At 53.2% G+C, this 26311-nt stretch overlaps 4 protein-coding genes and 1 pseudogene across 19 annotated transcripts; 3 read left to right on the top strand and 2 right to left on the bottom strand.

The window, feature by feature from the left end:
* PRRT1 (proline rich transmembrane protein 1) lies at window positions 1-3446 on the bottom strand. The gene is made up of 4 exons (XM_037151501.2): window positions 3155-3446; window positions 1737-2275; window positions 951-1136; window positions 1-795 (listed from the first exon to the last, which is right to left on the bottom strand). Exons 1-4 carry the CDS (start codon window positions 3381-3383, stop codon window positions 619-621), a joined length of 1131 nt encoding a protein of 376 aa, XP_037007396.2. The 5' UTR covers window positions 3384-3446; the 3' UTR covers window positions 1-618.
* Window positions 3447-4278: 832 nt separating this feature from the next.
* LOC119053706 (protein S100-A11-like) lies at window positions 4279-4761 on the top strand (annotated as a pseudogene).
* A 1842-nt stretch (window positions 4762-6603) lies between these two features.
* Window positions 6604-13359, top strand: PPT2 (palmitoyl-protein thioesterase 2). Of its 4 annotated transcripts, none has more exons than XM_053667465.1 (9): window positions 6604-6754; window positions 7573-7766; window positions 8020-8173; window positions 8650-8745; window positions 8834-8941; window positions 9708-9791; window positions 9912-9996; window positions 10288-10402; window positions 10514-12343. In XM_053667465.1, exons 2-9 carry the CDS (start codon window positions 7581-7583, stop codon window positions 10607-10609), a joined length of 924 nt encoding a protein of 307 aa, XP_053523440.1. In that variant the 5' UTR covers window positions 6604-6754; window positions 7573-7580; the 3' UTR covers window positions 10610-12343. The 4 variants fall into 4 exon arrangements, with proteins under 4 accessions (XP_053523440.1, XP_053523441.1, XP_053523438.1 ...); XM_053667466.1 differs by lacking the exons at window positions 10288-10402; window positions 10514-12343 and adding exons at window positions 12357-12411; window positions 12588-13359 and having other exon boundaries at window positions 6615-6754; XM_053667463.1 differs by lacking the exon at window positions 6604-6754 and adding an exon at window positions 6793-7244.
* Window positions 13360-13435: 76 nt separating this feature from the next.
* EGFL8 (EGF like domain multiple 8) lies at window positions 13436-16836 on the top strand. 7 transcript variants are annotated; one of them, XM_053667458.1, is made up of 9 exons: window positions 13436-14001; window positions 14875-15006; window positions 15208-15330; window positions 15432-15544; window positions 15638-15733; window positions 15832-16002; window positions 16080-16165; window positions 16247-16400; window positions 16672-16836. In XM_053667458.1, exons 1-9 carry the CDS (start codon window positions 13904-13906, stop codon window positions 16719-16721), a joined length of 1023 nt encoding a protein of 340 aa, XP_053523433.1. In that variant the 5' UTR covers window positions 13436-13903; the 3' UTR covers window positions 16722-16836. The 7 variants fall into 7 exon arrangements, with proteins under 7 accessions (XP_053523433.1, XP_053523432.1, XP_053523431.1 ...); XM_053667457.1 differs by having other exon boundaries at window positions 16247-16836; XM_053667456.1 differs by having other exon boundaries at window positions 16080-16400.
* Window positions 16837-16923: 87 nt separating this feature from the next.
* Window positions 16924-25054, bottom strand: AGPAT1 (1-acylglycerol-3-phosphate O-acyltransferase 1). Of its 7 annotated transcripts, none has more exons than XM_037151424.2 (9): window positions 25037-25054; window positions 20766-20848; window positions 20231-20308; window positions 19911-20119; window positions 19558-19691; window positions 19091-19266; window positions 18838-18933; window positions 18635-18707; window positions 16924-18138 (listed from the first exon to the last, which is right to left on the bottom strand). In XM_037151424.2, the coding sequence occupies exons 4-9, from the start codon at window positions 20108-20110 to the stop codon at window positions 17954-17956; spliced, it is 864 nt and encodes a 287-aa protein (XP_037007319.1). In that variant the 5' UTR covers window positions 20111-20119; window positions 20231-20308; window positions 20766-20848; window positions 25037-25054; the 3' UTR covers window positions 16924-17953. The 7 variants fall into 7 exon arrangements, with proteins under 7 accessions (XP_037007319.1, XP_037007318.1, XP_037007315.1 ...); XM_037151423.2 differs by lacking the exon at window positions 25037-25054 and adding an exon at window positions 24440-24457; XM_037151420.2 differs by lacking the exon at window positions 25037-25054 and adding an exon at window positions 23761-24055.
* Between the last annotated feature and the right edge of the window lie 1257 nt (window positions 25055-26311).

Raw genomic sequence — 26311 nt, 5'->3', positions numbered from 1 at the left:
TGAGAGGCTCTGGAATTAGCAAGAAAATCGGCGGAGATCGGGGAGGGCGATGCGAAAACTGTACTAGAAAAAAAAGAAACAAAAACCCGGAGTTAGCCTGGGGATCGTGCCTACCCCGGGGCTGGGTCCTAGCGCCAGTAGAAGCAGAAGAGTCTGTCTAGGGACTCAGTCTGGGGCCAATCACCGCACGGAATCACTTGCCAGAAGAGAAGGAAGCAGTGGGAGCCGGGAGGCGGGGCATTGTCAGAGCGGGGGCGGGGCCTACACGGGAGGAGGAGGGGCCTGCAGGCGGCGGAGCAAACACTCAGGGAGCTCCGCTAGGGGCGCTGCGCTTAGGAGGGAGGGCGGGCGGGGGGTCTGGAGCGGCTGGGGGCCGGCGTTTGGCTGAGATCGGGGACGCGGCGTCTCTGGGGGTGTGGGCTTTGGCGGGGTTCCTGAGGAACTGGATTCGGAGCGTGCCGGAGAGGCTAGAGGTTCTGTGGAGTCCGAGTTCGGGACGTGCCGAAGTCCCGTAGCCCCTGGGGCGGGTGTGCGGGGCGCCCACTGGGTCCGCGGCCAGACTGCAGGACGCGCTCGGGAGGTCGCGGGGCGCAGGGCGGGGCGGGGCCGAGGGCGTCTCTACGGATCCCAGTAGTTCTCATGGTGCTGCGCGGCAATGATGATGACTACGGTGAGGATGGTACAGAGCACCATGGCTGCGATGCCCACCGCCAGGGAGATGAAGGAGAAATTCCGGGCTTCGCGCGAAGCGATCTCGGCCGACACCATGTCTCCGCGGGCCAAGGCCGTGCGCACCTGCGGGGGAGAGGCGGGGGAGAGCGGATGAGAGAACTATGCCTCGGCCTCTCACTACGATGCTCCCCGGAACGTCCTGCACTCCCTGGGAGTAAGAAAAACATCGAGTGAGCCTCCTCCCCAAACACCCGGTCTCCCACCCTACACACACACACCTGCACTGCCTTGAAGATGGCGATGATGCCTGTAGGCCAGAAGCAGCAGATGGTGGTCAGCACTGCGATGGGCATGTAGTCGTGCGGCGGGCGCCGTGGCTCCAGCAGGGCCAGCCCGGGGCCCTGGGGTGGCGGGGGGAGCGTGGAGGCTACTCCCGTTCCCGCCGGGGTCCCGCCTGCATAGGGCTGTGGAAGGAAGGTTTGTGGGGGAAGGGTGGGGAGAGTCTCACTCGGACGGACCCTCTCTGAGGGTCCCCCACAATATTCTGCTTTTGGAAGAGCAGTTTTTAAAGCACAGCTCTTGCGTGCTGCTTCTCAAAAGACTTGATCATCCATTAGCCTTCCAGAATACCTAATTCCACCTTGGTCCCTCTCCTTCCTTCCTTCCTTGCGGTCATTAACCCTGTATCCTGGAGGTCTCCACACTCCCTCCCCCAAGGTGTGGCCCCACCAGTGCTGCCCAGGCCTCACTTCAGACCCTGTTTCTTCTCTCTGGTACCTACCGGGCCTCCCCTACTCAGTCCCTGGTTTCTTCTCCCTCATCTGTTCTGTTCCCTCTTTCAGGCCACGAGCTCTGACCCCGACTAACTGCTGGACACCCTCCATGCCCCACTCCCAGGCCTTACCCTAGTCCCTCCTCCACGGAGGTCTTACCCCCCGAAGGCCACCAGGTCCCCTGACCCTGTTTCTCTACCACACGAGCCCCCAAGGTGTCCCCAGTTCCTGGTCTTGCCCCAGCGTGCCGTCCTCCTCCTCCTCCCAGGCCCCTGTCCGCCCGGTACTCACCGTGCCCACTGGGTAGACTGGCACATAAGCAGTGCAAGGCTGCAGCTGTAAGGGGTAGCCGGGGGCCACGTAGCCGCCCAGCGGCAGGGTGCCTACCGTCCCGGTGTGCGTGGGCACCACGAAGCCGGGGGCTTGGGCAGTATGAGAGGGCGCCGGCGGGGGCGGAGCCGCGGCGGCGGGCGGCGGTGGGGGCAGTGGGCCCTCGAAGCGAGTCTCCTGCAGGTAAGGGTCGGGGGGCATGCGGGGCAAGGTAGCACAGCCGGGTGGGGGTGCCCCGGAGGCCGGCCCGGGCGGGGCGTGGTGTGGGGGTCGTGGCAGAGTGGCAGAGGAGGAGGGGCCACGCTGAGCAGTGGCCCCGGAAGAAGCCAGGCCGCCAGCCCCTAAGCGCGGGAGGGTGGCGGTGCCAGACTGGTAGTGGTGGTGGTGGTGGTGGTGGTGCGAGGAGGGGGCTGCCTGTGGGGGCGGGACGGGGGGTTCGGCCGGCGGCTGGGGAGCATTGTAGGGCGGCGGAGAGGTGTGAGGGACTGAGTCGGGGAGGCCTGGGGGCAGTGGGCAGAGAGGTGAGGGTACAGGGAGAGAGAAGACAGAGATGAGATAAGGAGGGGTAGGGGGAGACGGACAGGGTTGAGGAAGGAGAAAGATAATGGGAGAGACAGAGGAGATGGGTGAGAAGCCATCTCTCATTTGGGGAACAGGACAGGGCAGGGGTTGTATCTAGGCCATCTGTGCCCCCCTTCTGTCTTTCAATCTACTTTTGAGGTCGCAACTTCCACTGCTCCTTTCCGCTCTTCACAGCAGGGTGCACACAGCTTTCAGCCACAGACCCAGTCTCCGGTACTCCTTGGCATATGGCTTTGCCTCTCTGAGCTAGTCCCGTGTGTGTGCATGGGTAGACATACAACACTGTATAACATGTGCTCAATTCAACAATTGTGTAAGCACATGTAGGATGACATGTTCCACTCTGCCATTCCTTCAGTGGTGAGGGGGTGCCCTAGCCTTTCTGGCAATCTCAGGACTTCTTTCAGGGCTGAGAAAGCAGGGTCAACTGCATTTTACCCCACTGACAATCCCCAGCTGTCTTTATGCCAGCCAGTGTCACCTGTCTATCACTCCCAGTGATGCTATCCTTGCACTACCTGGCTGATGCCAAGGCATTCTGTACTTCCCTCACTACCTCAACCTCCCCCCTGCTGTCCATGTTGTTGGCAGGAGGCAGAGGCTGAAACTGGGAGAAGGAAATGAAGAGAAGGAAGTGATATAGCAAGGGGGATTTGGGGGGTGGTTAAGAGCCGGATAGAGGGGGATTGAAACCAAACCACCCGCTAGGGAGGAGTAAGGGAAAGGGTTGGAGCCGAGGCTGTGGGGAGAGTCAGGAGACCTTAAAGAGGGTAGGAGGTTTTGTTGTGGATTTTTACCTGACTTTTCCGATGACATGCTTGTAGTCTCACTGGGGCAGGGTCCCTGCAGCTGGAGTCTGGGTCCCCAACTGGCGTCGGAGTCTGGGTGCACAGATTGCGCAGCCAGCAGCAGCGCAAGAGATGGAGAGAAGACAGCGGCGGGGGTGGGGGGTGGAAAGGAGGGAGAGCTGGAAGTGGGGGGGAGCTTAAAGGGACCGGGGCGGGAGTTGGGGAGAGCTTCAGACATACCCCTACTCGTCTCCTCTCCTCTCACCCTGCATCTCTCCTCTCACCCCAGCGCTCGAGCCCCCACTCCCAAGTTTGGGCTCCCTCGGAGTTGTCATGGAAACAGGGAGGCAAGCAAGACCAGGCAAGGGGAGGGGGGTGGGACTAAAGAAGAGGAGGGAGAGAACTCTCTAGAGTCTTCCCCTCCAAGCCTGGCTGTAGTGATTCGGTTGTAAGGAGGAACTGAGCAGGTGCTTAGTGGACTCAAGCCCCCAGTTCCCTGAAGACCCGGTTCATGTCAGTCAGGTCTCCCCTCTTCAACGTCCCTCGGAGTACCTTTTGAATTCCCAGAATCTTCTCCCAAATTCTTGACCCTAGTTTACCTACTTTAGGAGAGATAACTGTGTATGAGAGAGAACTGTGTGCAGAGTTGAGACCTGCAATTGCCTGGAAAGTTCCTGGGGTATGGCCTCAACCTGCCACCCTGGCCTGAGGTCAGTGGGGAGGTAAAGTGGGAGGCACTTTACCAGGCCAAAGTGGGATCTCTGATAGCTCAGAGTAAGGGTGCGTGGGATGGGGCAGAGGAAAGAACTAAGAGGAAGGTTAGGGATGGAGACACTTTCTTCCACCTGGGTGATGAGCTGAAGTGCCCTGGGAGAGGGAGGGGATAAATCAACGGCTCATTTCCGGAAGCTCAATTTGGGATTATGTATTTGACCCCCTTTTCCCCTTTGTTTATTGGGCTCCTTAGAGTTCCTGGGCCCATCCGTGTCCAGATTCATTTCTTAAATCCCCCCCCCCCACTCCACCCTGGCTGGGTAGATCAGTTGATTAGAGCGCCATCCTGATATGTCAATGTTGCAAGTTTAATTCCCGGTCAGGGCACATCAAGCATCAACAAACAGCCCACCCGCTGCCACCGCCACCCAGAGGTTGCTGTGCTGCTCTCTGCTCACAGCCTCTGCACCTCGCTGTACTCTGACACGGCAAAAATGTCCAGCCCTACGGAGACCGAGCAGTGCATCGAGTCTCTGCTGTTTTCCGGAGGTACGTTGGACAGGACAGTAACAGCTCCATACTTTCCAAGACAGAGTTCCTAACCCTCATGAATACAGAACTGGCTGCCTTCACAAAGAACCAGAAGGAACCCTGTGTCCTTGACCACGTGATGAAGAAATTGGATGTGAACAGTGATGGGAACCTAAATTTCCAAGAATTTCTTAATCTTATTGATGACCCGGAAGTAGCTTGCTATGAATCTTTTAGCCGTTCCCAGAAGTGCACCTGAGGAGCCCTTGGAGCTGGCTTCCAGACCTACCCCTTCCCTTCCTGCTTCCCAGTCATCACCTCCTCACCGCCCACACATACCCTGAGCCCAGTGTATCCACAGCCCCATCCATGCTTGTCCCTCCTGCTGGTAGTAATAAAACATATTTTTAAACACACACAAAGAACAAACAAATGCATGAGTAAGTGGAACAGCAAATTGATGTTTATCTTTCTTCCCTTTCCTGTCTAAAAATCGAATAAATGAAATTAAAAAAATAAAATAAATGTCCCCACCTCTCTCACCCCCAAGACACAAAGCCACCTCCTAAGTCAACCTGGGGGCACGGTGTAATTGCAGTCTTTTCCAAAAATATTTATTTATTTATTTTTAGAGGAAAGGGAGGGAAACAGCAACGTGTGGTTGCCACCCCTCCCCCACACCCACAACCCAGGCATGTGCCTGCAACCCAGGTATGTGCCCTGACTGGGGATCGAACCAGCAATCTTTTCATTTGCAGGCCAGTGCTCAATCCACTCAGCCACACCAGCCAGGGCTGATTGTAATCTTTTTATTAGTGTATCACATCTTGGAGTGAATAGATGGGGAGGAATGGAGAAGGTAGGCAATCTACCTAGACTTACAGGGGTTGGGCTTTTTGCAAGGACACAGCCAGGGCATTATTGTGACCCCCCCCCCCTTTAGATCAGTACTTCCCAGTTCTCACCTGAGGCAGTCACTCTTCGAGGCTGTGTTCTTTCCCTCCGTGTCTAGAAGGAGATTACAGAGCTACCTGTACAGAGACCCTTACCTGGGCCAGTACCAGGCTGCAGGAATTTAGATCATGGCTTCTTATTCTGGTTTCTATGGTGTATGTGTGAGCCCCTAACCGTCTACCACCACCTCATCTTCATTCTACACAACTTGGGGCTTTAAAAAAGATTATATTTATTTTTAGAGAGAGGTGAAAGGAGGGAAACATCCAACATGTGAGAGATACATTGATCGATTGCCTCTGGCAAGTGCCCACTTGGGGGGCCTGGCGTGCAACCCACACATGTGGCTTGACTGGGAATCGAACCAGCAACCTTTCATTTCAGTTTGTGGGCCAGCACTCAATCAATTAAGCTACACCAGCCAGGGCTTAAGGTAGTTTTATTGGGAGAGACTTAAGACCTGTAAAGACCCTGTGAAAAAAGAGAGGGGTTCAGACAAACTGGGAAGTCCTTTTCTCGAGGGAAAAGTCTTCAAATGCTAAGTAAAAGCTCCAGCTAAGGCACCTGGTGTCCAATGAGCTCACTGAATCTGGAGGCTTTGCTAAAAATAAATGACTTAGATTTATTAAAAGGTTTATTTAAGGGTCTTTGGGTTTGCAAAATGAAAACACAGTAAGCTATACTCAGTGTTTCCAAGAAGAAAGAAAAGCTGAGAGTTTTTATAGCAAAAAGTACATTCTTCAGAAGAACCAGTTTTGTGTTCTTAGCCTCTGGATTGGTACTCCTCTAGCTGACCCACGGTCTGGGTACTGGATGTCAGGTGGTTTGGATATCTGAATAGTCCTTCCTTAGTCCTTCAGTTGGTGGTCAGAAAGTTATCTTGAAGTCTGATATAGATATATATACACACACACACATACACAGACATTGACACAGAAGTATAGAATTACAAAGTTTATGTTAAAGAATAGAATCATTTCTTTATACCTCAACCTACCTAAACTTTAGTAATTTAGCAGCTTGGCTATAGCGAGTACCTTTTATTTCTTCACTAAATTCTTCATGGGTATTGGATCAGGGTTACAGGTGGAGAGGTGGGGCTATCTGGAGTTTGGGAAGTCTGGGCTGGGTGGGAGGGTCTGGCCGGGGAGCCGCCCACGGGAGCTCCCAGCTGAGGGCCAGACTGTGGGGGGTCGCCGTGGTTGAAAGTGTGGTCGAAACCAAGCTAGCAAGGTTGAGTCACGGCTGCCTCAGGGGCCCTCCGCCCCTTGGGGGTGGATCCTTTATGGGGAGCTGAGGAGAGTAGGGCAGGAGAAACTGGGCCAGACCGCTCTTTTTGCTCAAGGGGCCAGGAGGACTCTCCGCTTCTCTGCAGACAAGGGCACAACACGCACTTCAGAATCAAGAGTTGTAAGAGCTACCTAGGGCCTACTGGCGGGGGTGGGGTTGGCAGGCGACAACCAAGTGCGGAGGACTGCCTTTCCCGATACTGTCCCCCAGCGCCACCCGGGGGAAATTAAAAGTCTTGTTCCGCTGCGGAGCCGGACCCAAGAACTGGGCACTGGGGCGAAGGCCTACTCTCTGTTCCCAGAACCTCTTTCTGCTTCTTCCTCTCCTTAACTGTCTGAATGGATCGGTCCGCCTATTCCTTCCCTGCTCCTAGAGCGAAATGGAAAGCTCCATCGCCCCTCCAGTCCGGGCCTGCTTTGCGGGGGACGCCGGCGCGGTTGTCAGGGAAAGCCCCGGACGTGACGGCTGCGCTCGACCCCGCGCCGCCGCCCCCGTCCTGTCCGTCACTCCCGTGCGCACGCCGCTCTCCGCGGGCCCCACCCCCCACCCGGAGTTCCAGGCTGGGCAGGAGTAAACAGCGGGTGGAGGGAGGCTCTCGGAACCAGGCCAGGTGGGAGTTTGTACCCTTCTGGGGACCCGTGCCACTGCTCAGGGAGGTTTCCTGCAAAACCCTGGATGGTGCGCAGCCCGGATGATGCTTTAGGAAGATCTTAGGCCTAGGGACTCAGTCCCTGCGGGGTTGGGGGCGGGGTGTCGTGAGGGGTTGTTGAGTCTCCATGGTAGGGGTATGTTTGTGGGGAGAGGATTGGTGTAAAAAGTTGGCTATTTTCTGACAAGGACCTGGGTGGGCACAGGCGGCAGAGGCTTGATTGCCTGTTGTCTGTTCCGAGGAGAGGAGGCGTTGTCATCTCTCACAAACTCTCATCACCCCCTCTCAGGCGACAGCATGCTGGGGCTCGGGGGGCCAGGGCTCCCTGCTGTGGGGATCCTGTGCTTGTTGTCCTTCCTGGCGCTGCTGTCGCTCCCTGCGGTCCCCGCGCCCCATCGTGCTTCCTACAAGCCGGTCATCGTGGTGCACGGGCTCTTTGACAGCTCGTACAGCTTCCGCCACCTGCTGGAATACATCAACGAGGTCTGGCAGGGGACGCGTGGTTGTGGGGTGTTGGACAAATCTATAGTGTTTGGGGAGGGAGAATGCGGAACTGAAAGCCGCCCTTCTGAGCCTGCCCAGTACCTTGGGAGCTGGTGCTGGTGTCAGGAGTGTTGGGTGGGGAACGAGATCCCCAGTTCTAGCAGGGCACAGTAGGCATGTAGACGCGGCCAGGGAGTTTTGTGGAGGGGCTTCATAGTTCATTCCCAGTTGCAGCACTGACCGCTTCCCACAGACACACCCCGGGACTGTGGTGACAGTGCTGGATCTCTTCGATGGAAGAGAGAGTTTGCGGCCCCTGTGGGAACAGGTGCAAGGATTCCGAGAGGCTGTGGCCCCCATCATGGCAAAGGCCCCTCAAGGGGTGCATCTCATCTGCTACTCGCAGGGTAGGTGCCCCTCCCCACCCCAGTGCTAAGAACTGTCTTTAGCTTCATCCTTATCTGAGGGACACTTCCTAATGTTCATCCCCTTTCCTGAACCACATGGCTCTAGCGGGGACCCTGGTGCCTGAACCTTCCTTTTCTGACTTCCCTTAGCACCTGGGTCTCATCTCTGTGTGTCCTGAGTGGGAGGCTGCCTGCTCTGTCGCCCACTTCTTTCCCCATTACCCATGGACCTAAGTTTCTTGGACTTAAGAGATAGTGAGTGGGGCAGTAAAAAGCACCCTAGAGTTAGAGTCAGAAAACCCAGAATCTAATTCCAACTCTCGTTTACGTGATGTGGAGCCTTTTTGCCACAGGGCATGTCTGTATCCTCTGGACCTCAGTCTTCCTTATGTGCATTGTGGCGGGGGGAGAGGCAGAGTGGGGAGACCGTTGGCCTTGCTGTCCCTAAATCCATACCCGCTTCGGTCTGCCTACAGGGGGCCTGGTGTGCCGGGCACTGCTCTCTGTGATGGAGGAACACAATGTGGATTCTTTCATCTCTCTGTCCTCTCCACAGATGGGACAGTATGGAGGTAAGTGGGTACTGTGGGCTTTATAGAGGACCCTGAGTTTGGGGGCACAAATGTTTGGGGCTATTTGACACTGCCATTTTCTTGTCAGACACTGACTACTTGAAGTGGCTATTTCCTACCTCCATGAGGTCTAACCTCTACAGGATTTGCTATAGCCCCTGGGGGCAGGAATTCTCCATATGCAACTACTGGCATGGTGAGTAGGGGATGCTAAACTGGACCTCCATGGAGGCGTACCCTGGAGGGTAGAGCCTGCTGCCCTCCCTCTACCGTAACCAATAGCAATAATAATGGTGATAACTGATATTTATTGAGCACTTACTTTGTGAACAGGCACTGTTCAAAATGCCTTATGTGTATCACCTAGTATTTCACAAAGTATAGTCTGGTGCGGTGGTCAGCCAACTTTTTCTATGAAGAGCCTGATAATAAAGGTTTTCAGTTTTGCAGGCCATATGGTCGCCACTACTCAATTCTGGCACACTGGTATGAAAGCAGCCATATGCCACATGTAAATAATAAGTGTGCCTGTGTTCCAATAAAACTTTATTTACAGAAACAAGCAGTGGCCATAGTGCAAATGCCTAAGGTACTTTTTAAAATCATGGATGCTGGGTTCAGACTACTTGGGTTTGAAGTCTGACCCCGCTGGGTGACTTTGGGCATCACTTAACCTTCCTGTGACTCAGTTTTCCTCATCTGCAATATGATAATATAGTACGTAATTTATAGGGTGGTTGTAAGGATTGAGTACATTGATGAGTGTAATATACTTTGAACAGTATCTGGCTTATAGTAGGTGCTAGATAAAGGTGTTTACATCATATTTACAATTATTATCGCTGCTATATTACATTACTCTTCACCTTGTCTATTACTGTAGCCCCCTGACTGGTCTTCCAGTCTCTAGTCTTGCCTCCTCTCCCTGCTTCTCTGTTTTTCTAAATGCTGTTTGTACCCAGATCCCCACCACGATGACTTGTACCTCAATGCCAGCAGCTTCCTGGCCCTGATCAATGGGGAAAGAGACCATCCTAATGCTACTGGTGAGACCCCGGGCTTCTACTTGGGTTCCATTTTCTGCTTTTGTGATCCCCTATGTTCCCCCTCTCAAGCCTGGCCTAATCCCTGTGGCTAACTCGGGCTATCTTCTTCCCAACCCGCAGTGTGGCGGAAGAACTTTCTCCGTGTGGGCCGAATGGTGCTGATTGGGGGCCCTGATGATGGAGTTATTACCCCCTGGCAGTCCAGGTAATAAGGGACTGTGTGGCCTGAAGATTGGCTAAGGATACCCCCTAACCCCCACCAATCTTCATCTCATGCCTAAAACTGATCTACTGTTCAGATCTACTGTTCCGTGAATGCACCACCCCTGCCCCCACTTTCCACATATCCTTTCAGCCAAGACCAAAACCTGGAAATCATCCCTCAGCCCCTGTATCTAGCAAGTCACTACCTCTTGCTGATTCTATTTCCTCTCCATCCCTACCACCCCTGGTTTTGTAAAAACTTATAAACTTTGAGATAATTACGAATTCTTAGGAAATGGCGAAGGTGTTTTGGAGAGGTCCTGTGTACCCTTCACCTAGTTCCTCCAGTGGCTGCACCCTGTGGAACTGCAGCACAATATCGGAGCCAGGACATTAACTTCGGCACAGTATGTGTAGACAGTTCCATGCTATTTGAATCCATTTCCTAGCGCCCGTTTTACTTAACTGACTACTGTGGTTGCCTCCATACTCATCCTTTCCATCTCATTATTCCTCAGGAAAATCCAGGTCTCCAAGGCACTGTGTGCCTGCCTCTGTTACAGATCAGCATGACTGACACGAAATGTCACCTGACCTACTTAGTCACTCATTGAGCACTATGTGCCATGGCACAGTTCTGGGCCCTGGGGAATGTAGCTGTCAAAAAAAGAGAAGTCCCTGCTGTTATGTAGTGTAAATTCTTGTGGGCGATACGGATAATAGATGTAAAAGTAGATGTCGGGTAGTAATAAAATAAGGCAGGGGAAGGGCTTACAGTATAACTGGAGCCTGTTTTAGATAGTGGCCAAAGAAGTCCTCCTGGAAGAGTTGCCCTTTGAGCCGAGGAAGGAAATGAGGAAAGGCATCGTGCAACAGTTTGAGGGAAGGAGAACAGCACCTGCATGGTCCTGGGGCAGGTGTGAGGAAGGAGGAGGCCGGTGAGTGCAGGGAGTAGGGGAGAGTGGGAGAGGAGGGTGAGAGACGTAGCAGGGAGCCATTGTGTTGAGCCTTTGTGAGGCAAAGTAAGGCCCTTGACTTTTTTCTAAAATATACACAACGTAAAAGTTGCCATTTTGAATGTATGGTTCAGTGGCATTAAGTACATTCACATTATTGTGTAACCATCATCACCATCCATCACCTCTAGAACTTCTTTTTCTTCCCAAACTGAAATTCCATACCCATTAAACACTAACTCCTCAGTCCTGCCTCCCCCACCCCCTGGCAGCCACGACCCCTGACTTGTTGTTCTAAGTAAAACAGGAAAGCATTGTTGGGTTTGGAGTGAAGGGGTAATAGCTCTTATAATAAGAGTAAGAGATGGGATTTATTTATATTTCATTTCAGATCTACAACAACCCTATGAAGGTAATAATAGCTCACAGTACATAGCACCTTTTGTCCCCAGGCGTTGATCCAAGTACTTTTCATATAAAGCTCATTTCATCCTCTAAACAATCCTATGGGCAATTACTGTTACCTTCATTTCACATTTTAGAAAACTTGGGTGCAAAAAGCTTATATTCATAGAATTAGTAAGCAGTGAAGTCAGGTTATTTGTTAACCACAATGTTTTACTTCCTTTCTACAAAGGAGGCATTTCTTATATGTCTCCTTTGTAGAAAAGAGACAGAGGAGAAGTAAGGGACCAAGAGGAGAAGCCCGCCCAGCTGTACACAGTGGGGGTGTGGCAGGGCTGGTGCACGTCCAGGTCCAGGTGTTCTGACTGTTCCCCCACTAGTCTCATACTTCGGAAGTTTCCAGAGTAGCACAAAGCAATCTTGTGTACTCTTCACCTAGTCTTCTTCAGTGTTAACGTTGTGCCCGTGCTAGCACCAGTGTCTCCATGTGTAGTGTGTGTGTGTGAACCATTTGAGAGTAGGTTGTAGACATGATGTCTCTACCCCTAAAACTTTAGTGTGTCAGTGTGTATTTCCTACATACAGGGCATTTTTTACATGTCTGCAATATCATCAAAATCAGGGAATTAACATTGATATGGTACTCCATAGACCTTGTTCGAATTTTTTCAATTGTCTTTTTAGAAGAAATTCCTGTGCAAGATCCAACCCAGGATCATATATTACATTTAGTTTTCATGTCTTTTTAAGCCTGGAATACTTCCTCAGTCTTAGTCTGGGACATTGATATTTTTGAAGCGTACAGGCCAGCTATTTTGTAGAACGTCCCTCAGTTTGTGTTTGTTGGCTATTTTCTATTCAGGTTAGACATTTTTTATGAGAATTCGGTGAAGTGATGCTGTGTCCTTAGTGTGTCACTTCACAGGGTACATGATGTCCGGTTAAATATTTTCATTTTCTCCAGCTCTCCTGATAACGGCCCACTCCCATCTCTTTATAGCTTCTTTGGTTTCTATGATGAAAATGAGACGGTTTTGGAGATGGAAGAACAACTGGTGAGTATCTGGGATTTCTTCATACCTGTCTCAGCTCAGTCTGTGGCCCTCCCTGCTACTGACCCATGAGCTAAAATAAAGGGTTCGCCCTGTGGGGAGGGGGCCTGAGACACGAGCAGGAACTCACTTTGTCTCTCTCTGTGTCTTTCTTCCATGTCTCTTCACCCACCTCAAAGGTTTATCTTCGGGATTCTTTTGGGTTGAAGACTCTCTTGGCCCGGGGTGCCATAGTGAGGTGTCCAATGGCTGGGATCGTCCACACAGCCTGGCACTCCAACCACACCCTTTATGAGATCTGCATTGAACCTTGGCTCTCCTGAGGACACCCTCGGGGGTCCTCTAGGGACTCCCTGGCCCAGAGACCAAGTGGTGGCCTTGGAAAGCAGACGTCGGGCTCTTTTGTGCCTGTGACCATGTCATTGCTCGCACACTGCCCCCACCAGCCGGGGCTCCCAGGACCCCCTCCTCCACTCTGTGAATGACACATCTTGGTCTCCCCCACCTCATGTATTCAGTCGGGGGTTGCTCCCTGCTCTCCCATCCTCCCAAGGCGGAGGTTGGGAAGTGAGAAACCAGGTTTTTAACTTGTGGCTGCTCCTCCACCTCTGGCTGCACTGGAGAGGCGCCCCCTTCCAGTCCTCTCAGGACATCGTTAGCTTCTGTTCTCCCACATTCCCTTGCCATCAGCCCTCCCACGCCCAGGAAGAACTACCCACGAGAGTGGGTCCTGAGGCTCCCCTATGGGGACAGTTCCATTCTTGAAGTGTCAGTGTTGGGGAATATCTGCGGCCTGCAAGGCCCATCTCAGGTTTGGGGATCCCCCAGTCCCTATGTTCAGTGTTGGGGTACCCTCTGGGAGCCTGATTTCTTTGAGGCCCCAGCCCCTCTTTTAGCTACTCTTGAATGGGTGTTACCGAGTATTTATGGAAATAAAGTTCCATTTCCTCAGTGTGTCTTGACTCATTTCCAGGTGAGGGGGACCTGGCTCCCCAAAAAGGATGGGAATGGAGAGTTGGAGGCCTGGGCGCCCCAATGCCTGGTTTGGGGTGGGACCTTCTTGGTGTTTCTGCTCTCTCAATGTCCATTCTGTGTGGGTTTTTTTCCTGCTCAGGACAATCCTCTAACTGTCCCAGCCTCAGACTGGGAGGCTGGGCTCAGGGCTCCCTCCAGTGGTGTATGCTTCAGCTTCATGGATAGAATGTCTCTCCTACCCCCACCCTAGATGAGGGGGCTAAGGGTCAGGGTGGGCATTTGTTGAGCCCCTTTCTGACCTTTGTAGACCAGAGCTGAGCGAGGGGCTGGATAATGAGTCCCTTCTTCATTGAAAGAAAGAATTTTGGTAGATACAATAAGGCCCTGTCTGCTCTGACGTAGGGGTGGTGGCTGACTCAACTGTGCCCCGCCCCACCCCCACTAGGCCCTAACAAATGTCATCAGAAAATGGGGTTAGTTTTCCTCTTAGTGCCCTGGGTGGCCTTCTTGCCTATCAGTGATGACTTCCCCTTCCTTCTTGCCTCAGCCATTTTTGCCTCTTTTCCCGTCATCTGACCCTACTTTGTTCTCTGCTAGCTCCCTCTCCCTGCTCCCCAGGTCTCTTTCACTCTGTGCGGGGTTTAAAAGGGAGGCAATGGCCAAGGGTTCTGGTGGTGTTACATAGCCAGTAGCCTCTGCCGATTTGGGGAGGGTTCCAGAAACAAGGGGCCTTAAGTTTGGAAGATACTTCTACGGGGTCCTTTGCTGGGTTGGGGTGAAGGTAGTAGGACTTGGACTCCACTAAGCAGAACAAGCTGGAGCTACGGTGGAGGCCCGAGGGAGGGGGCAGGAATGGGAGGACTCTGTGTAGCCCAGCCCTTCTGCAGCAGCCCAGCCTACCCACCAGTCTGAGCTGCTGCTGCTGAGGCTGGTGGCCTGAAGTTTCTGGGAGAGAGGGAAAGGCAGGTGGGGAGAGAATGTCAGTGGGGGAGGGGGGTCATTCAGAACCTTGCGGTGAGCGTGAGTCGGGGGCGTTGTCTGGGTAAGAGGTACGAGATGCTGTGGGTGTGTGAGGGTAGTGGGAATGTGTTTAAGGTCTGGAGTTTCCAGGTGTGTGGGTTTGTGTGCAAGTTTGTATGCGAGGTGTAGTGGTGAATACCTGAGGTTTCGAAGGTAGAAAGATTGAGTGGAAGAGGGCATGTTAGAGATTGGAAGGTCATTAGGGGAGGGTTAGCTGTGTGTGCAGAAAGAAGGAGGGAGCGTGTGGGGCGGCAGCCCGTATGGTGCTGCGTGGCTCGTGGCATGCTAAAAAAAAAGAAGGGTGCTGGTAAATGTGCCTGCGGGTGTTGGCAATCCTGGTGACTAGTGCAAGTGTGTACAAATGAGTGTCCTGTCACCCTTAAAAGGCACCAGTAGACTGCTTTGGAGGGGCTGGAGCTGGAGAAGTTAACAGGGGAGGGAAGGCTGTCATTAATCTCTTCTTGCCTGTAGCCGGCAGGGCGGTCTGGAGCCAAGGAGGACCATGGGGTCAAGGGCTGAGCTGTGCACTCTCTTAGGTGGACTCTCATTCCTCCTCCTGCTGCTGTCAGGCGAAGGTTCCAAGGGTGGATCCCTCAAAGAGAGGTGACAGCAGGGGGCGGGGGCAGGGTAAGATCTTAAGGAAACCTTCTGGGGGTTGGGGCTTCACAGGTGGCTAAACAGAGAAGTTTAGAATGGGTGTGAGGCTGTCGGACTGGGCCTCGGTGAGCCTGGAGGGATCTAGGATTCCAGGCTCTCCAAGGCCTGGCCCACTCACGTCTCCCACCTTCTCTCACATGGGTGCAGTCAGGGAGTCTGCTCCAAGCAGACGCTGGTGGTCCCACTGCGTTACAACGAGTCCTACAGCCAACCAGTGTATAAGCCCTACCTTACTCTGTGTGCTGGAGGGCGCGTCTGCAGCATGTACAGGTGAGGAGCGGAGAGTCTGGATTCCAGTCTTTCAAGAGGAACCCCAAGAACCCCAACTAGGATCCATATGCAAGGGTCTACAGTCAGACACTGTGTTCCAGGACCACCTACCTAGTGGCGTGGCGGGAGGTGAGGCGGGAGGTGCGGCAGACTCATGCCGTGTGCTGCCAGGGCTGGAAGAAGCGTCGTCCAGGGGCACTCACCTGTGATGAAGGTGAGGCTGGTTCTTCCTGGGCCTCAGGGAGGTGGGCCCCCGGGGTTAGAAAGCCCGAAGCCGTGTTCTAAACGGTCCTTCCTGTGCCGGCAGCCATCTGCGCTAAGCCCTGCCTGAACGGAGGCGTCTGCATTCGGCCTGACCAGTGCGAGTGCACTCCTGGTTGGGGTGGGAGGCACTGTCACGTGGGTGAGTTGGCTCGCCCTCCCCTCTGGTGATGCTGGGCCTTCCCTGTCTATCAGGGCACTGTCCCAACTCCTCAGCTCCCTCTTCTTTCCCCTAACTAGATGTGGATGAATGTAGAACTCGCGTCACCCTCTGCTCGCACCGTTGTCTAAACACCGCAGGCAGCTTCCTCTGTGGCTGCCCGCAAGGCCTGGTGCTGGGCCCAGACAGGCGCACCTGCACCAGCGGGTCTCGGGAATCTCCAACCAGTGCCAGCATCTTTACTGTGGCCGGTGAGCAGCGGGAGTGTGGGCCACGGAAAGGGCTGGTGGCAGGGCCTGGGCAGTGGTCATGTTCTCATTTGTCCCAGTTCAGGAAGCGAAATCAGAAAAGGTTGAGTGTGCCCTGGAGCAGAAGATCCGTGAGCTGCGAGGGCGCCTGGAAAGGCTGGAGCTGGTGAGACTGGATACCTGGGGCCGAACCCCGTTGGGCGGGGCAGTCCATCCTCAACACCCTGAGGCATCTCTTCCTTTGCAGTGGGCCAGGCGCCCTGGGGCCTGGGTCCAAGCGGTGCTGCCCACGCCTCCCCAAGACCTGCAGCCGGAACAGGTGGCAGAGCTGTGGGGCTGGGGTGACCGGATAGAGTCTCTCAGTGACCAGGTGCTGCTGCTGGAGGAGAGGCTGGGTGCCTGTGAGTCCTCATGCTCCACTCTGCTGGGAGCCCCATACCCCAACAACTGCCTCCAGCTCTTCCCAATTGTTTTTTCCTAAAACACTTCCCCAACACTCACTATCCCCACACGGCCCCCATATATCTGCATTTCACCACCTTCTGACACTGTCCCCAACCTGGTGGTTTCACTTATTGTTGGGTGAGAATGTCAGTCTCCCCAGTACTCACACCTCCTCCGAGCTGGAGGCAGTCCACAGCCAACATGTCTGCCTGTCTCGTCATTAACCAGGCTCCTGTGAGGACAATAGCCTGGACCCAGTCCTCAACGGGCACGGATGAGGATCTCTGCAGAACCCCTTGCTCCCTAATGTATACAGAAGCTGGACCCACTCTCATCCTTCGGGATTCACCAGCTAGGGGCAGTAGATAAGGTAATCTGCCTCTTAGGAGCAAGGTCTTGGTGCCCCGGAGTCTTCCAGCTGGGGCAGATTGCCTGGGGGGTGGGAAGAGCTGCTTCAACTCGAAAAAGGCAGCTAGTGTATCCAGATCTCTCAATCTTTATTCTGGTTCCTTGCTGTTATCCAGATAATTAATAAAAACCAATTACATAAAACTAAGTCCCACCTTTTCCTTTTGCTTCCAGCCCCTCCCTGTTGTGGGCACAGGTCTGGGATAGGAGGCAGGGAGCGGCTAATGCCACAGGCAGGAAATGAAAACTGGCTCAGAGGGGGAAACCTCAAAAGAAAGAAATAAATTAAAAGCCATCCCTCCAGCCAGGGTTCAGTGCTTCCCCCCCCAGCCCTCCAGGGAGCAGCGAGTGTAGTACTTGCTGCCTGCCCTTTGCCCCCTGTCTGGTTAGAATGGTATAGCAGGGCTGCAGGAGGACCGGTGGGGCCAGGGCCACAGAAGAGATGTACCATGGGGACAGGGGAGGCAGAAATGTGAAGACCAAACTGGCTTCCAGAAGGTTGCTCACTCCTGGGCACCCGGGCCCGGCAGGGATGAGACCTCTGAGTGAGGAAAGTCAAGCCTCCACTGCAAGGAGGCTCCGCAGGGAGGGAGGGGAAGGTGCTGAGGAGTATTCCCAGGAGGAGTCTGGGACGAGTGTTCCAGGCACCGGCTTCCAGGCACAGCGTGAGGAGTCCTCCTCACAAACAGTTGCATCCACTGAATCCATGGACGTGGGGGTGGAAAATTGTCCCACAGAATGGACCAGTCCACTGGTCAATTGGGGTGGAAAGGGAGAGAAGACAAGGGAAGACGGTCCAATGGGGACAGCATGGAGTGCTCCCATCCACGGGTAGGCTGAGCCACTGAAGAGATGAAGGGGAGGCAACTGTCTCATAGACACGATGGCACAGGAGGTGGGTAGGGGTCAGTGTAGAGACTGCACCATGGCAAGAGAGTCCATGGAGAGCTGGGGTGGGCAGAGATACTCACTTCAGGAGCTGAAGCTTCCAAAGAGAACATGGAGTAGGGAGAGGGGAAATGAAGAGGGTCTGGTCTGGCCCTGCTTCAGAACCCACTGGGCTGGGAGGTGTGGAGGAAAGTGGGGTTGATGGGAGGGGAGCTCAGAGGTGGGCCTCGCCCACCCCTCCAGGCTTCTTCAGATAGTCACCACCACCCCTGCCATCAGTGGAGATTTCCCGGAAAACAGTGAGCATGGAGTGCCGGACTCTGTCAGCCAGAGCTGGGACATCATCCGGTGTCAGCCCTTCTGTGGGCACTGGGGGCAGCACTCGGACCTGACATCGCCCTGGAAGGAGGATAAGCACAGTCGGGGCCTGTCTGCCCAGGACTCTGCCCACAGCGTGGGCCCAGTTTCTGAGCTCTCAAGCCACTCCCCTCAACCTTTTAGTGCTCTTCCTCCAACCCTGGACAACTGCCTCTCTGTTTGCCAGATGCCCTGTTCCTTGTAAGCCCTCTTGCACAAAGCCTTCCTCAAACCCCACTCCAGACATGGGACGCTTCCAGTCCCCACCCACTGTCTAGGTTTAGTGTTTACTGCTGAATGTTAACAGCTTTGCGCACACAGGCCTTATCTTTCCTGCAGTATAGTAATGGCCTCTCTTGGAGGGACTAAGTGTTACTTATCTAGCAAGGTACGGTGGGTGCTTACTATGTATTTATTGGCAGGTGATCCTGTGGACCTCTCACAGCTCTGACGGACTGACCCCACTTTATAGGGACATCCCTCAGCATCTGCCATGACCTTTCTGCCCCTCACCCCCAGATTTGCTCAGAGCTCTCACCTGAAGTGAAGCGACGCTCCTTTTTGCAGTAGAAGTCTTGATAGGAGGACATGACGATGGGGACAATGGGAACCTGAGAGAGGGGTAAAGCAATCAGCCCGTGGCTCTCTTCTGAGACCCCCAGGACAAGCCTCTGCCAGAGAGGAAAGGACAGTTTGGGGCTGGGGCTGGGGCTGAGCAGCGGAAGGAGAGGTAGTAGTCACCTGGGCCTGCACTGCAAGGTGGAAGGCACCACGTTTGAAAGGTAGCATGGAGCCATTGTGGTTTCTTGTGCCCTCAGGAAAAACCCAGACCCGCACCTGGGGAGGAAGGAGGGTCAAAGAAGACATTCACGTATGGAGGGGTCACAAAATGGTTGTGACGTTGTAACGGGACTTCTGAGGCCCCTTGGTGCTGCTTATCAGTTTATTTACAACTGTTCTGCTTCATAGTCCCCATGCCCCTGGGGTGACTCACGTCCTGGGTGAGCAGGGTTTGGGCGACCTCAGACATGACACTGATGGCATCCCCAGTGCGCTTCCGGTCGATGAAGATGACTCCAGCCAGCCAGCAGGCCAGCCCAGCAGAGCCGGCCCACAGTAGCTCCCGCTTGGCAATAGGTACACATCGGCCGGGAAGTACCTCCATCATTCCTGGGCAGAGGTGGGGGTGGGGTGAGCATCAGGGTGGAGGCGGCCCACCTCATGCAGGTCTACTGCATATAAAGGAAGAGGGAGACTGCGGGGCAGGGCCAGGGAAGCCCTGAGTGGAGAGAAGGGTGACTACAGGTCTACCACCCTGCTTATGGAGGGAAGAAGGCCAGGCTCCAGATGAAGGGAAGTTGAGCAACTCCAAGAGAGAAGATTCTGGGGAAGGTTCCAGGAGAAAGGGCATGGCTAGGGCATGGCAGGGCATAGAATAGGGGTAGTCTAAGAGGGTCTCACCAAGCAGGTCGAGGGAACTCTGGTGGTTGGAGACAACAACGTAGGGCTGTGAGGGAGGGAAGTGGTGAGCCCCTCGCACTTCCACTCGGATCCCATACAGGTATTTGATGTGGAGCAGCATCAGACGCAAGATCCTATGGGACGTCATGGCAAGCGGTTCCAGCAGGATCCACCAACACCCACCTACATGCCTCAGCTCCCTTCTACCCTCCCTTCTCTCTGGGTCTTTGCAGTCCTCTCCCCTTCCTTGGCCCTGGACTCTCTCAATCTCTCCTGCACACTGCATGCCCTCCCCACCCACTGCTCATTCCCACCCCTTAGGTCCCCTCATCATCCAACACCCTGGCCCTCACTTCATGTTCTCGACATTGCGTCCTCGTACAGCACACACAGGGATGGCGAGCACAGCCAGGAAGAGGATCCAGCCATTGTAGAAGGCCATCTTGAAGAAGTACTTGGCACTGGGGCTACAGAACCACAGGGTGGGCAGCAGGAAGAGTAGCAACAGGCAAAGCAGCAGCAGCACTGTCCACGCCCCTGGCCACAGCTCCATTCTGGTCACCTGCAGAGATAGGGTGAGGGGCAGTGGGCCTGATTCCTGGAGCAGGCGGGGCAGCTGAGGTGCAGAAGGCGGGAGACACAGGATGGCACCAGGGGTCCCACTGAAACCCACCCAAGAAGCCTGTCTAGGATGGAGGCAGTGGGGAGCTCCGGACTGGTCTCCCACACCTGTCCCTGAGGCTCCAGATATCTGCAGATACACAAGAGACATGAGACATATACATCCACAAGTCACAGATGCATGATAACAAATGGACAATAAAAAGGAGAGCTAACACTAGCAACTGGTAGGGGTCTTATGTAAGGGTTTACACCTGCGCTGTCCAATGCAACAGCCCCAGCCGCATATGGCTACTGAGAACCTGCCATGTGGCTAGTCCTAACTGAGATGGGCTGGAAATGTAAAATACACATCACATCTCAAAAACTCTGAAAGAAAACCTTTTATATCAATTACATTTTGAAAGTACAAACTTTTGGGTTCAAGAATATGTTAAAATTAATATCGCCCTCTTATTTTTTTACCAAATATTACAATTTGTGGCTCGCATTATATTTTGTGTTAGACGGGGCTGGTTTTTACAATATATTGAACCACAAAATTTACGTTTTATAGGAAACAGGCCCAGAGAGGTTAGACAACTTACCTGAGGGGAAATGGCTCCTCAGAGGCACCTCCTAGTTTCCACCTAAGCAGCCTGTGCCCCTAGCCACTCAGTCACACTGCCGCCTGTAGGCAACAGAGGTGCACACGTAGCAGACACGGTGAAAGTCACGAAAGTCACAAAATACCCACAGACATTCTCAAGGGCTGACTGGCAAGAATAAAGGTTCTGTCACTAACCAAACACATACACAGCAAGACAGACTGATCCACACACACACACGCACATTTATAATCACATTCAGTGGCAGATGAAAGATCAGAAATGTGTACCTAGAAAAGTCCCTCTCCACCCAGGCAACTTCCCTTGTTCCAGATAAAACCATGGACATACCAGGAGTAACTACATCTATCAATGCTGCCTTTATAGATAGGCAAGGATTGCCTCCCACCACTCCTTCCCTCCCTTCCAGCGACACCAGAGGCAGTCTGGTCTGGCAGGTCCAGGGTAAGGCCTCGCCAAGTGAAAAAAAGAGGGCAGAGATTAAAAGGGATATCACACCACCTGCCCTGGGAGAGGAAAGAAGATGGGCAGGCACCCAGAACCTGCCTTCTAGTCTCTTCCTTCTTCCTCCACTTTGCTGGCCCACTTCTGGGGCCAGGGTCACAATTCACAAAAACGTTGTTCAGGCAAATAACACCAAAGCCAAAGACACACCTTTCCAATGACAAGAACGCCTGTGCTCAAAGGTAAGCCCACTGCTAAGAGCAAAGGCAACAGGCAACACAGGAAGTAGGAGTGTCTGTCTGTTCTGAGATGCTAGGCTCTGGAGCTGCCTATCCCACTGGCCCTGCAGGCGTGGAGTGGAGTAGCGTTTCTCTGCTGGACTGTTCGCAACAGGCTCCTAACTCTTCCCCTCCAACTCCTCCTCCACATGGCAACCACAGAATTTTCTGTAATACAGATCTGGGCATAACTCCTGTCTTGTCTAAAGGCCCTTCTTGACAAGTGAACTTCTGCTTACATCTTCAGCCACATGCCCACAAAGGCTTCTTTACCCCAAACTGGTCTACCTCAGTTCCTAAGACACACCCAGGTCTTTTCAGCTTCTGTGCCACTAACGTGTTGTTCCTTTCGGCTGGAATGCTCTTCCACCTCCTTCCACTGCCTCACTTAGCTCAGTGTCACATTTTGCAGGTCTTCCTGAACTACTCCAGGCCTGATTTTTTCATTACACTTTTATCTTAATTACTGGTTCTCAAAGTGTGGAAGTGCAATTTCTTGGACCTCACACCAGAGCTCCTGGATCAGAGCGCTGGGCCCATTAGTCTGTATTTTATCATAGCTTCCAGGGGAGTCTGAGAACCACTGATGTTGACACCATGTGTATAACTGCTCAGTGTCATTTTTGTTTCCCTCTCTAGTCTATAAGCAGCTTGGAAACAGGGACTCTGTCTTATCCCCAATGCCCACGACAGGAGGAGGCAGAAAAGGGTTCATTAACATTTGTTGAACAGATCATAAGGCTGTATACATACCCACGCAAGCATAATTAATGACAGAAATGATGGTTCTGAACACAGGATAGCTACCCTCCTGAGGACTACTAACTGAAAAGAAAAGTCACTGAGAAAGCAGTGAACACATCAAGCCGAACAGTAACCTACCCTCAATGTATGCATTTGATACTGGCCAGTGAAAGCATAGTGACAACAATGAAGATGGTACACACCACTGTCTGCACAAGAGAAACATGCAGAATGGGGGTTAACATGCCCTGGGGAAAGACGCTGGTGCCATCCAATACGTGCCAACAGTGCAGACTCAGGGATAGGTTATGTGCCGTGGCAGGGCTGACCCCACGGCACGCACTGAGCTCCATGGTCTCAGGCTGTACACAGCCATGAGAGAGAACGTGCGGGAAGAGACACAGGCCAGAGAGATCAGCAAGGTAAGGCTAGGTTCTTTGGGGAGGTGGAGGCCCCATTACCCTCTCTGATATGTAATATTAGATGTTCTCCCTGGAGAAGAAATATCTAAGAATTTATAAACACAATGGAGCGCCAAATGAGTTAACGAGCACGTGGCTCCCAAGGTATACTGCCAATAAAAATTAATGAACAGTATGTGTAACCATAAGCAAACATGCTCTGGACACGGCATATCAGCATATCATGAGAAGGGGCATGCCTATGTGCAGAGTGAACCCTGACTGGAAAAACATGCAGCTTACAAAAGGGGCGTGTGCAAGTCAGACAGGCCATGGGTCCCACACATCAAGACTGCTGCATGTGGTGGGGGTGTGGACAAACACGTGAGCCCAAGAGAACACCGTATAATCTCTACATGCTCAAGTAAACATGCAGACAAATAACATGTGCAAGTGACATGAAATCAACGATAGGTGCAACATGTACATGAAAACTCACACACTTGAATATGTCAAGACAGATGTGAAACATGGACGTAAGATATGAGAATGGGCAATTCTCATGGAAAATAACATGCTATTTCTCCAGAGCCCATGGACAGCATTGCACAGCCTAGCTGCACACAAGCCAATAATTATGTCAAAGGTACACAGACTCAACATAGAAAACATGGCCCCCCACAAGGCATATGAGTGTCAGTAAGGGTCTAGCAGTGCAGAAGGCCACTGAAAAACAATAGGCCCTGCGCCTGGATGGAAATAGACCTGCCTGGGGGCATTCCTAGGAAGGAAATTCTGCTGGGGGAAGAAGGGCAATAAACCACCTTCTCCTAGCCACAACTCCCAAGAGTCAGGTGGGGCCAAAGGGCAAGGAAGGGAATTGGGGAAGGTGCAGGAATTCTCTCTCTAGGATTCCCTGTACATACCCCATCCCCAGTTCACTGGGTCTCCATCTCTCCTCCCCCTGCCTCTTCCATCCTTTCTCCCTTTCAGGCCCCCTCTCCCTAGTCGGCTCTCATCCTTTTCCCAGCAACCCTCTCCCCAGTCCGCCCTCCCAGACCCAAGCTCTCTCCCCGCTCCCCTCCCCTCCCCCCTTCCTGCCCCCACCTCAGTGGGGAGGGGGGCCTAAGAAGGTGGCCCCCTCCCCAGCCAGGCTTCGGCAGCGGTGGTGATGGGTGGCTGTGTCTCTGCCTCGGTCAGGGTGTCGGTGCCAAGGGGACGATAGGATTTGGGGGTATCCTAGCCCCGGCCGATGGAGGGGAGGGGAGAGTGGAAGTCTAGGCCCATAGCGGTAGGAATGGTGGGGGCTTGCCTCCCCACCTCCCTCCCTTCCTGCTGTCTCTGAGGGCTGGGGCTGCTGCTGCCGCTATCCACCCCCCCTCCCCAACGCCTGATGGTTTCCGGGGCGGGTCAGGAAGTAGGGGGCGGTAACGGGCAGCTTTCTTGGCCAATCGCCTCCCAGGCACCTAGGCTTCTCAAGTCCTACATCTACCAGTCTTCTCTCCCTAGCTCTGCTCTGAAAGAGCTGTGCTCTCCCTGTCTTGCCTGCAGCTGCGTCTTTTTCCCTCCACAAAACTCCCTTTTAGCAAACGTGACTTGTGTGTCCCTACGTGCTGTATTCCTTTATTGGCCTGTTTCTTCTTCTCAGTCTTCGTCAGTTCTCCTTTTATCACTTGGTTTCTTCTTTTTCCTTAGCTCCCATATCTGCTGTTCATTCCCTCCAACAATTCTCCAATACCCTCTTTCCTGTCCCCCATTCAAGTCCAAATACTTATCGAGCACCTACTGTATGCCAAGGACTGAGTCTTTCACCTCTTTTTGTCCCTCCAGGGCTCCATCTCACCTCACTCCGTAGCCCTCTCGTGTGGTTTCTTTGCCCTTTGTCCCCTCACTATCTCCCAGCAGTCCAACTCCCCATGGCTCCTGCCTCTTTAAAGAGAAAGGATACTCTCAGGCACTCTCCCTTCCCGTCATTCCATGCTCTTTAACATTAGTACTTTTTCTAATTCCTTCCTATCAATTTCCTTATTTACCCAAGTTGAGACAACCCTTCTCCCCAACACAAAATAGGGGTGCATCTATTTTTACAATGGAAGTTGGGCATTAGGATTGCTTTCTTTGGGAAAATAGTGAGGAAGAATGCTTGATTTCTCTGGGATAAGTGTGCCTCCTTAATTTTGTAGCCATGTACCTAGCTCCGTCTCCAGCCCGTGCTCCCGATACTCCCATTATCTCTTTATCAGGATAATTCACTTCCTTGGTCTACACCTCTTCTCAAAAACTTTTCCCCTAAATCTCTACAGAACTGAACCCTCACCTCCCCTGCTTTTACCAGGTTCTTGCTGAACTGCCCTCAGCCCAGGTCTGCCCCGCCCCGACACACCTTTGCCTTGAGTTTACACGCCCTGGGGAAGATGTAAAGAGCACTGGGACTGGGAGGCGTGCCATCTAGTCCTGCTCCTCGGGCCACAGTGAGGGTCACAGACTGTAGAACAAAGGCCCAAACTCGTAAGAAAGTACCAAGCTCTGAAGCTGCTTGCCTAAGTCCCACGGGTCCAGCCCATGAGGAAGACCCGAGTAATCCAGGAGAACATCTTTCAAGAAGGAAGGGGCGGGCCTAACCCCAAAGCACCGCGGGTCCTCTTAAAAAGGGGCGGGCCTTCCCCTTCTGCACACACTCCCAAAAGGGGTGGAGTTAGGCCTTTTCTGCTACTGGGGTTTAAAATGGAATCGAGGTCTATTGTGTTCTACGAGTCACTTAAAAGAAAAAAGGGATGGACCTTTACTTCAGTTCTGCTCTGTAAATCACCTAAAGAGGAGCGGGCTGAGTCGTCCAGCCGAGGGAGGTGGGTTAACACCAGGGCCGCAAGCCCATGCTAGCACCGTCCAGACGTCGGGCTAATCCCAGTTTTCCCTTCTTCAGTAAGAGGGAGGAGTGGACCCAAGTTTTGCACTCTACAGGAGGCCGAAGCCATTTTGGACCCTGCGACCTTAGGGCTTGGCTTCTTTTTGGAGCTCTTCGCCGTCTTTTCCGATCTCGGCCAATTGGGAGCAAAAGGAACGAACCAATCAGGAGAGAGAGGCCACAGGATGAGGCTGAGCCGAGTCCTTAGAACCCCTCAAACCCAACCAATTGTAGGACAGTCCCCGTGGCGACAGTATAGAGGCGAAGGGATGGGCCAGAGAACACTCAACCCTCACAGGATTGGCCCACCCCTTCCCGCCGTCCGCTGCATACTGGCATTTTACCTAACCACCATTTTCCATCGAGTTCTAGCCAATCAATTGCTTTGAAGCCCTAAGCTTCAAAGTCCAATAGGAATCCGGACAGTCTCTGAAGGCGGAAGTAAAGAAAAGAGAGAGGCTTATATGGGCGAGTCTATGCAGTCTCGAACCAATTGCTTCTGGCCTTTGGCTATGACTGACAGCTACCGAGACGAATAAAGCCTTCCCTGGCCCGGCGACAGGACGTAAGGCGTTATTACCAGTTTGGCATTGCACAGAGACTGCGACCGTATAAGCCAATAGTCATTGTGCAAAGGGCAGGGAACACGCAAACCTCTTTCACCCTCCGCGTCTACCAATCCTTTCTTTGAATTCTGTGTGATTGGCAGGCAGTCAGACCAATGGTGATTGAAAAACCTTGAAGCCTCCCCAA

Source organism: Artibeus jamaicensis, unplaced genomic scaffold, assembly GCF_021234435.1.
Source record: "Artibeus jamaicensis isolate MK-2021 breed Jamaican fruit bat unplaced genomic scaffold, CSHL_Jam_final contig_469, whole genome shotgun sequence".
Taxonomy (NCBI): Eukaryota; Metazoa; Chordata; class Mammalia; order Chiroptera; family Phyllostomidae; genus Artibeus; species Artibeus jamaicensis.
The sequence above is the reverse complement of the archived record's forward strand: the minus strand, read 5'-3'. Positions and strand labels throughout refer to the sequence as shown.